Source organism: Plectropomus leopardus, chromosome 7, assembly GCF_008729295.1.
Source record: "Plectropomus leopardus isolate mb chromosome 7, YSFRI_Pleo_2.0, whole genome shotgun sequence".
Lineage (NCBI taxonomy): Eukaryota > Metazoa > Chordata > Actinopteri > Perciformes > Serranidae > Plectropomus > Plectropomus leopardus.
In genome coordinates, this window is record NC_056469.1 from 19,157,385 (window position 1) to 19,167,629 (window position 10,245).

The window sequence follows — 10,245 nt, forward strand, 5'->3', positions numbered from 1 at the left end:
TATAGTCGTTTAAAAAAATAATTAATGCATATTTTAGTTTAGTAACAATATTTATTAGATTTCATTCTGACATACAGTTTATTTTTAACAATATGTCTACAAATACATTATGTTAGCTTTCTGACAATAAAGCCCATCTGGATTTGGGGATGAGTTTTCCTGTGCTATGTATCACACTGAAAACTATGATTTCTTTGACCAGAGAATATTGAACCTAGTCTATCAGACTAGATGGTGCATTTGTTGCCACTCCATTATGAAGAAAAATCAACTAAGGAAACGGTTTTTTTTTTTTGTTAACAATTTATCTCTGCATTTATATAACACATATGTAAAACTTTCCACTGCTGATGCGCTCAGCCTTTTTTTCTGAAGCAGTTTCCTCTGACAGGAAATATCACCCACAAAACTCAACCTTGGAACACCACACTTAGAAAATGACATAGATGATATCACATCCCACTGTTGTGCACAAAGTATGACTGTCAGAGTAGCCTGAGGTTGTTTTAATGTCAGTAATCATGCCCTTTCTCCATGTCATCACGCTGTATTCAATACAACCCTTCAGTTTTGAAATATCTGTCGCTATTAGCTTGTTTAGTTATCTGAACAAAAGTGGACAGCCGAAGCACATTGCTGTTTGCACGCATATCTATCATTCATCTCCTGACCACTTGTGTTCAGATTTTGTTCTCAAAATGTCACTTATCTCAAGGGGCCAGTGCACTTGTGACGTCCACACTCTGTCCAGCTTGCTTGCTTGTCACATCAGTAGTTGTGTTGGTACAGCCACCTGTTGATTTCTGCTGAAAGCAGAAATCAACAGGTGTGTTTTTTTAAATGTGTTTTTTTAAACACATTAAAAAAATGTTGTTTGGCAAGGTATCATCTAAAACCTTAGTAATGGGCCTAATAGTTATAATAACATTGATACAGCTCACAAACGAAAATTTCTCCATCAGAAACAGATGCAGTTCATCAAATCATGAGTGCCTGATGGCGTATTGAGTATTGGCCCATTCGCAAAAGATGCCTGTGCCTCATTTAATTAAGAGAGTCTGCAGGTATTTCTGATCATTTCTTAAAAGCTGTAGCACTAAATCTTTAACTGGCAATTGATCATGATAGCTTGGGCTGAAAGTGGAAAAGGAAAGGTGTTCCGTTACAGTTCTCCAATCTCTCCCAACTTCTGCTTTTCAAGGGACCTCCACGCAACACATGCTTTTACGTAATATCAAGGGCTGAGGGTAAGTGAATGAGGGGAAGTAAAACCACTAATGAATCCCAGCACATACTCTGTGTTGCAATGCTTACTACACTGCTTCTGCTTCTCTGCCTTGCAGGAAATATGTTTGCCAAAGAGCCGCCAGGTAATAACATTTTCAATTAAATATTCATATTAAAGGTGAATTATGATAATAATAACAGTTTTTGGCTTGTTTGGATGACTGCTGTTGCTGTCCCATTTGAATCCAAAAGTTAATTAATGTTGTGTGCTACTATGTCCACCATACTATGCTGGTGACATATGTCATTTGATGTCACATTACATCAGTAACAAACCTACTTATTTGAAGTCATACCATGATGTTTTTTTTGTTTTTTTGTTTTTTTTTCATTTAACCACGTGCTTTTGTTATCTGTACCTTACCTATTGATGTATAAAGCATTGGAGCCAAAGCTCTGTTCTTATCTATAGAAGTTGTGGGATGAAATGTGTGGGATGAAACCCCTGATTTTACACATCATGGGGCCCGTAGCAAGCACACTAGTGACGTGCGCCGACCAAACGACTAACTTACAGTTTAGCTCTACGCAAACTTGAATTGGAATATAATAACTTAATCATGCAGCTCTTTCCTTGAAATGTTGTTGAACTGAATGGATTAAATCCCAGTCATTCTACCGGAGTTTTGGCACTAAAGTAGTATTAGACTACCAGTTTATGGTAAAGCATTACTGCCTTGATCGTGCCCATTTTGTGTAAATTCACTTTGGTGTCATTGTGCTGCCATTTCTTTGTGTGTTAGTACACTGCTATTAGTGTTTTACCATTTGCGTTGGTTTATAATATGTGTAACCCTATCGATCTTTTAATAACTTCTTAAGGCTCTTTTGTCTCAACCCTCTTGTGTCTCTGACAGATGTGGACTGTTTGGTGATGCATATGAAGTATGTTCACTGTTCCTGGGATGAGCAGGGGACTCCAGAGATCAATTACACCTTCTATGGCTGGTTTGTATTTAGTGACAGTCATTCTAGTTATAATAATATATTATGAATTTCTTAATTGCAATGAGTAAAATATTGGACTTCACTGAAAGACAAAAGTAAAACGGGGTTGTTTTTGCATGTCATGTTAACATCAGGATGTTATAACATTCTTTTCTTTTTGTGCGTTTATGTACGGTGCAGTCACTTTACATGCATGATAATGGTCTGCAATTATTAGTTTTGAACTAAATTCTGAGAGGATTTGTACTTTGCCATCCAAAAACTGCTCCAGTTTCCTTTGTCTGTTTCAATTTTATCTAGTTTCCGATGATTTAATCTCCATTTATATTTTTATCATATCGTTTTAGATTTCCATTAACTGAACATGTTAATTGCTGCGTAAAGATTTCACACAAATACATATTTATTTATTGCATTTTGCAGTATAGCAAATTATTTTTTCTTTCCATTTTTTGTTTAAGAATAGAAAACAGGCGTAGAGTAAATCATTGTCATCCATCCATCCATCCATCCATCCATTTTCTTCTGCTTATCTGGGGTCGGGTCACGGGGGCAGCAGCCTAAGCAGAGAAGCCCAGACTTCCCTCTCCCCGGCCACTTTGTCCAGCTCTTCCTGGGGGATCCCGTGGTGTTCCCAGGCCATCTGAGGGACATAATTTCTCCAGCGTATCCTGGGTATCCGCGGGCCCTCCTACCGGTGGGACGTGCCCTGACACATCACCAGGGAGGCCTTGTCCTGTCCTGGAGGCATCCTAATTAGATGCCTGAGCCACCTCATCTGGCTCTTCTCAACGCGGAGGAGCAGCGGCTCTACTCCGAGCTCCTCCCGGATGACTGAGCTTCTCACCCTATCTCTAAGGTTGAGCCCAGCCACCCTACAGAGGAAGCTCATTTCGGCCACTTGTACCCACGATCTTGTTCTTTCGGTCACTACCCAAACCTCGTAACCATAGGTGAGGGTAGGAACAAAGTTCGACTGGTAAATCGAGAGCTTTGCCTTTCCGCTCAGCTCCCTCTTTACCACGACAGATCGGTGTAGAGTCTGCATCACTGCAGATGCCGCACTGATCAGCCTGTCGATCTCCCGCTCCATCTTTCCATCACTCGTGAACAAGATCCTGAGGTACTTACACTTACACTTGGCTGCGAACCGATCCAGTGAGAGATGAAGGTCCAATCTAATGAAGCCAACAGGACCACATCATCTGCGAAAAGCAGCGACCCATGACTACAAAGTCGATCATCAAACTGCAGCCTAGGGTTTCCTGATGCCAAGTGTACATATGGACACCTTATGCTTGAAGCTGGTGTTTGTTATGGACAATCTGTGGTGAGCACAGAAGTACAATAACAAAACACCACTCAGGTTCAGATTGGGGGGGCCATTCCTCCCGATCATGTCCCTCCAGGTCTCAATGTCATTGCCAAAGTAAGCGTTGAAGTCCCCCAGCAGAACGAGGGAGTCCCCAGAAGGAGCACTCTCCAGCACCCCCTCTAAGGACTCCAAAAAGGGTGGATACTCTCAACTGCTGTGTGGACCATAGGCACAAACAGCAGACAGGATACGTCCCCCAACCCGAAGGTGGAGGGAGGCTACCCTTTTGTTCATCGGGGTAAACTCCAACAAACAGGCACCAAGCCTGGGGTAATAAGTATTGGCACACCTGCCCGGCACCTCTCACCAGTGGCAACTCCAGAGTGGAAGAGAGTCCAACCCCTCTCGAGAAGACTGGTTCCAGAGCCCACACTGTGCGTCGAGGTGAGGCCTATATCTCGTCGGAACTTCTCAACCTTGTGCACCAGCTCAGGCTCCTTCCCCACCAGAGAGGTGACATTCCACGTCCCTAGAGCTAGCTTCTGCAGCCAATAATCAGAATGCCAAGGTCCCCGCCTTCGGCTGCTGCCCGACCCCTCTGGCCCCTCCTATGGGTTGTGAGCCCACAGGAAGGAGGTCCCACGTCGCCTCTTCGGGCTTTGCCCCGCCGGGCCCCATGGGTAAAGGCCCAGCCACCAGGCGCTCGCCATCAAGCCCCATCCCCAGGCCTGGCTCCAGGGGAGCAGCCCCGATGACCTGCGTCCGGGTGAGGGAAACTTTGAGCCATTTGTTGCATTCATCAGATCTGGTGATGAATGCATGAATGTGATGAATCTGGTGACCTACGCTTTGTCTGGTCCCTCCCCTAGGACCTGTTAGCCATGGGTGACACCACCAGGGGCATAAAGCCCCCAACAACTGAGCTCCTAGGATCACTGGGACACACAAACCCCTCCACCACAATAAGGTGGTAGCTCAGGGAGGGGTAAATCATTGTCCCTGATTAAAAATTGTTTTTAAAGACAATGTGATTTAGGAATTGAAATAGGAGGCAGTCTCTCAATAAGTGTTTATTATCCTCTCTACACTTAGGACCATTTAAATCCACTATTGGCTTTTTGGGGCGTTAACTCTTCTGTAACTATCGTAAGATTGAGAAATATTGGACCTGATATCTGAAAATAGCAAATTACAGAGAAACGCCACTCGAAATGCAATGACCTAATGATAATGTGATTGGTTTACAGTTGCCATGGTTGCATACTTTTCTTTGTGCGTGAATGACTAAATACTGATTTCTTTACAGGTTCCACAATGACAAAGAAATCAATGAGTGCCCAAACTACCTGTCAGAGAACAACACAAACACTGGATGTAACCAGCCTTTTGACCCACTCCAAAGGTTCACCACATTTTACACCAAACTGGTACACGGACATGACACCCATCAGAAGGAGCATCTTCTTAAAACAAAAGGTATTTACTGAAGTTGAACATGACATTGGGAGGTAATTTTAAAAAAAAGTATACCAATTAATGAAGTAGAAACAATTTTAATTGATGGGGGGATTTTTTTATTCCTACAGGTGAGATGAAGTAGCCTAATAAGAATAAAATTATTTTAATGAGAAAGCAAACTATTATGAAACATTAAGGTTTATCATTTCTAAATGTTTTGACTTTTCATGCTGACTACTGCATTCAGTTTTGAATGATTGGGCCAAGATACACAGAACTATGATTTACAACTGTCCTCCAGGAAGTAGGGGCATCAGATAAAGGTACCCCAAAAGTTTAAAAAAAAACAACATGATAACCATAAGATAACCGTGGTATGGCTTTTTAGGATTGGAGGAAAGTTATTTTCTGACAGTCAGCCAATCTCCTTTACTTTCTTTGTCTCTGAAATGCTGTAAATGTGATGTTATTGCATGTGTCTGTCAGTCCATGTCTCTTTGTAATTGCAATAATTTTACTCTCTTGGTGTTTTGTGAGTTAATTGATTATTTGAGTAAGTGCTTTACAGAACAATTTTCCACAACAGATGCAACACAATTGTAATTTAAATTTATATTCTTGAAGAAAACTGGAAAAGGTACACAGAGCAGACAGAGCTTTACTGCTATATGGAAAATATACACAGATACAATATAATTATGAGGACACATGTATTTTTAATAACTAAAACAAAGCCATAAAAACATAAGACCAACTTTTCTGTTGATGTCACCTCTGAGCCACAATGAAGGCCAAAATATGGCCTGCGGCAGATGGCTTGTTCTTTTTAGCCAAGCTAAAATTGCGACCCCTACTGGCCTGTTGAGAAAAGTGAGCACTCAGCAGTCAAAGATGGTATAAAACAGTCAATTGAACATGTTTTCTCAATTGTGATTCATCCAAACCAAAAGAGATCCTTGAGCCTGCAGTCACAAATATACACTAAAACAAAACAAACAACTCCAATTGGTCCAGTAATCTGCAGGATTAGCTGAGGACACACAGACAGACAGACAGACAGACAGACAGACACATGCATGCACATGAGCATGCGCACACGCACACGCACACGCACACACGCACACACACACACACACACACACACACACACACACACATGCATGACCAAACGAATGATCCCCCTAAGGATTACGCCTGCCAGAGATGATAAAAAATATGAAAATACTGATTAAAAATGCTGCCTTATTGCCTTGTCATCATGTTTTATATTCTGCATCATGAAATGATCTGTCATCTCCAGTCAGGTTAAACCCACCAAAAAATTTGACCATCAAGCGGTCTGATCTGTGCCTCACCTGGAGCCAAGATTATTCTAACTGTATGGAGAGTGAAGCTCGCTATAGGATCAACAACAGCAAGTGGACGGTAGGCAGTTCTTTGTTTCATTCTCTTTTTTGTTTTCAGTCTGTACACATCAAATTTCTTATCTCTGTCTCATTGTCCACAGACCTCTTCTCTCAGTGTTGGGACGCGGAATTACTGCATCAACTCGCCCTCCTGCAACTCCTTGGTTGAGCTGCAAGTGCGGAGCAAAATTGGGTATGCCTGTGGAGAGTCCATATTTTGGAGTGAATGGAGTGAGCCTGTGTTCTGGGGATCCAAAATCAGCACAGGTAAAACTACAAAATGTCTGTTGTGGAAAAGGCCCGACATACAGTACATCAGAGTTGTAGTACTCAAGATCACTCTTTTTCTCAAGACCATTTTTTGACTGTCTGAAAAGGATGATTTTATTTCAAGACCACATGAAGATAGCTAAGCTGATTTTGTCTCCTTTTAGTTATCTGTGTGTCTGTGTCATACTGTGAGGTACCTGCACTGGTCTTGGGTTGCATTTATTCGTTTGTAGGTTCCATACTAAATGGGTATGTGGAATCAAAAGCCAAAAATAGCATGCCGCAAAAAAAAAAAATTCTGATTTATATAATTGTGCATACAAATTTCTTTTAATGAATTCCAAAACAATTTGGAATTCTCTGCACATGGATCAGCCTCATATCCCAATCTCAACATGCCACATTTAACTATAAATGGTCAGTGCAAAGCAGCTCATAATTGTTGGTGCATTGAATTTAGCCTGCTAATTAATGGTTCATGGCAATATCCAGTGTCACTGCAGTATTCATATGTTCACAGCAGCAATCACATTAATTGCTGCTGTAAACATATAAATGTGTGATCGTAACAATCAGTGGCAGCCTTTCCCCCACACAAGTTAACACTTGAGGGTGGTAATTTGATAGGTCAACACATTTTATTTATTCATTCATTTATAAGATATGGTGAATTTGGCCTGTGTTATGATAAGGACTCATAATAAGGATGTGGAGTTTAATGGTTTTGCAAAAGCTGTCACTGTCTTTATTTCCACTTATTAAAATGGTGAAACTGACTAAAAGTGAAAAAATGTTCATTTAGTATATGACTTGGAAAAATATTTGTAATGCTTCTTGTGTGTTCACAGTGTATCCAAAGATCCTAAATAGCTCTAAGTGTGAGCTTCAGTCGGACATCCTGACCTGTGTGTGTATCAGTGAGGGTTTTCCTTTACCCACCATCAAATGGCCGCTGTTGGAGAACCACACTGAGTACTGTGTTACGACCACTGTGTCAAACCACACAGTCAACAGCACCCTCACCCTAACTGTAGAGGACCCCAATAACACTGTTGTTGAGTGTGTCAGCAGCATTGATAGAGGGGAAGCAAAAGAAAACCTCACCATCATAACTTTAGACAGGGGAGAAGGTAAAGATACACATCACCAATCACTGATATCTATAAGAATGTATTTATAGCGAAATGTTCAGTTCTATTTCTCATGAAACCACCAAGTAGTTAATGACATGCAATCAGAGGTTAGACCCCCATTTTCTTTCACAACAGATCGGCCTCATAAGAGCACCAAAGCTCTTTGCATATTATTTGGCACACTGAATATAACCATGCTGAGTATCAGCTAAAACTGTCTCACAGCTGACAAGCTGTCATATGTTTACATATGATCTTACATCAAGGCAGAGCATCAAGCATAACAATAGTGTTATTGTCGGTTTAGTAAACTCTGATGACAGGTCAGAGGGTGGACTTTGTTATTGCCTTTGTTTATGGCCTTTATTTCTAACTACAGTTATTTCCCTCAAGGAAATACAGGAATCATCAAATGATCATAAAGATATTTCTATCCATGTATTCCTTCTCACCGTTTCTTAAGTAAACTTCAGTGTTAAGTAAGAACAGTTTCCAGGTTGTCATGTGTGTGTCCATCAACAGCTGGTTGAAGCAGGCATCAACATTAGACGTAAAGAGAGATCAGATCTGAAGCATCTGTGCTCGAATTGCTGGTGTTGCACCATACCTCCCTCAACATTGGTGATTAAAGTTTGGTCATACCTCCTTAGCTTGCTTAGCTTGATGTTTTCAGTCTTTTCCCCATTATGTTTTTTGCAGACACAGATGCAATGCAACCCCAAAAACAATCCTAAAGAAACCTGTGACTAACTTTGTTAATAATCATTTACAGTTGGTCTTTAACTGGGGTTCTCTACTTTCTCTGCCAAAATGACAGGAGGCCAAGGGCACTTTTTATAATCAACAGGCTCTAATTCTGATGCATTTTCATGCACTCTGGTACCTTATTTACATTCAAACTACAAAAAAAGAATTAGCAGTCTGAATTTATTTTCGTTGTAGATTAGAAAATGGTCACAGCATTGTATTGGAGACCATATTTGGCCCACAGGCCATAAGTTGAATATTATTAGTCCACAGTCACAACAGCCACACATTCTCAAACTGCAACCAATCATCATCATCTTCTTTTTTAACTAAAATCCAGACCTTAATTTGATACTAGTCATATTTGGAAATTTGTTTTTCTAATTAAATCTAATATATATATAAGTATATATATATATATATATATATATATATATATATATATATATATATATATATATATATATATATATATATATATATATATATATATGTGTGTGTGTGTGTGTGTGTGTGTGCGTGTGTATATATATATATATATATATATATACACACACACACACACACACATACATATATATATATATATATATATATATATATATATATATATAATTTGTTTGTTGAGCAGATTCAATGAAAATGTGCATTATGATAAAAACGTTCCCCTTATTTCTCTTTGGTACAACAAACCACACCATTGAATATTGTTCTATAATTTTATCAAAAGATTATTTAATTTCTGGCATCTATCATTTACAGGTAACACTGCATAAATGGGAGAGTCAAGCCATGCATACATTTGAACAGATACATAATCTACATTTAATCATTTCTAACAGGAAATAAACATGGACCATATGCAGTTCTTCTCTGGACTCTCGTCACTGCTGTATCTCTCATTGTGAATGTTTTCTGTATAATCCTCTTGATTTTCCATTGGTAAGTTTCTACTTCATCATTTTAAGCTTTGAAGGTTCTATTAATGCACTGGAGACTTTTTCATCAAGTGTCACTCTTTCTTCTCTCCAAAGGAACACAGGAAAAAAGACAAATTCAAACCAAGAGGACAGAACTTACATGTCACTAAAGAGAACAGGCCAATCCCCAGAGTATGATGTTATTTCCCAACCTCGGAACTAACAAGTTTCTTCTTCCACTGAGTGAAGTACGACAAGAAAATTATGCTCCTATATACTGATTTGATAAATGTGTAGGATTTAATAAGTGTGACATTTCTTAATATTATTTTCAATGTTACTTCAACTTGTATTTAGTATTTTACAGTATTATCATTTTTTACATTTGGGGATTCTATATTAACCCGATTGAAGTCCTGTGAGCATGTATTACTCCAGTACAATCACAGTTATCTATTTGAAATGAAATTAGTTGACTGATATTTTCATATTATTTTATCATGACAATGTTTATGCAATGTCATTGTGGTTGCAACTGAATCATCAGCAATGTGCCTGGAATACATTCTGTAAAACTGACCTAATTATTTTTGCAATATGCCAAATATAATTGTTTTGGACTGTAAAAGCTATTTTTTGATTTGTATATTTGTTGTCAAGATTTTCTTTGCTACAAAAAATGAAAAGTCAATATAGCTGCATAGAACTATGACTCAAAGAATATGGAACCTAATTTAGAGGACTAATGCATGGTGCATTTG

At 39.3% G+C, this 10,245-nt stretch overlaps 1 protein-coding gene across 2 annotated transcripts; it reads left to right on the forward strand.

The window, feature by feature from the left end:
* The first annotated feature begins 1,306 nt into the window (after positions 1-1,306).
* LOC121946054 (cytokine receptor common subunit gamma-like) lies at positions 1,307-10,086 on the forward strand. Of its 2 annotated transcripts, XM_042490464.1 has the most exons (8): positions 1,307-1,370; positions 2,145-2,235; positions 4,857-5,026; positions 6,309-6,433; positions 6,516-6,681; positions 7,533-7,814; positions 9,407-9,506; positions 9,599-10,086. In XM_042490464.1, the coding sequence occupies exons 1-8, from the start codon at positions 1,307-1,309 to the stop codon at positions 9,705-9,707; spliced, it is 1,107 nt and encodes a 368-aa protein (XP_042346398.1). In that variant the 3' UTR covers positions 9,708-10,086. The 2 variants fall into 2 exon arrangements, with proteins under 2 accessions (XP_042346398.1, XP_042346399.1); XM_042490465.1 differs by lacking the exon at positions 9,407-9,506.
* The last annotated feature ends 159 nt before the right edge of the window (positions 10,087-10,245 follow it).

What these genes read in the sequence shown, in the direction of transcription:
- LOC121946054 (XM_042490464.1), top strand. Translation starts at nt 1,307, where the DNA reads ATGCTTACTACACTGCTTCTGCTTCTCTGCCTTGCAGGAAATATGTTT. An exon ending in GGGATCCAAAATCAGCACAG is followed by an intron (nt 6,682 to 7,532) that starts GTAAAACTACAA and finishes GTGTGTTCACAG; the next exon opens with TGTATCCAAAGATCCTAAAT. An exon ending in AACTTTAGACAGGGGAGAAG is followed by an intron (nt 7,815 to 9,406) that starts GTAAAGATACAC and finishes CATTTCTAACAG; the next exon opens with GAAATAAACATGGACCATAT.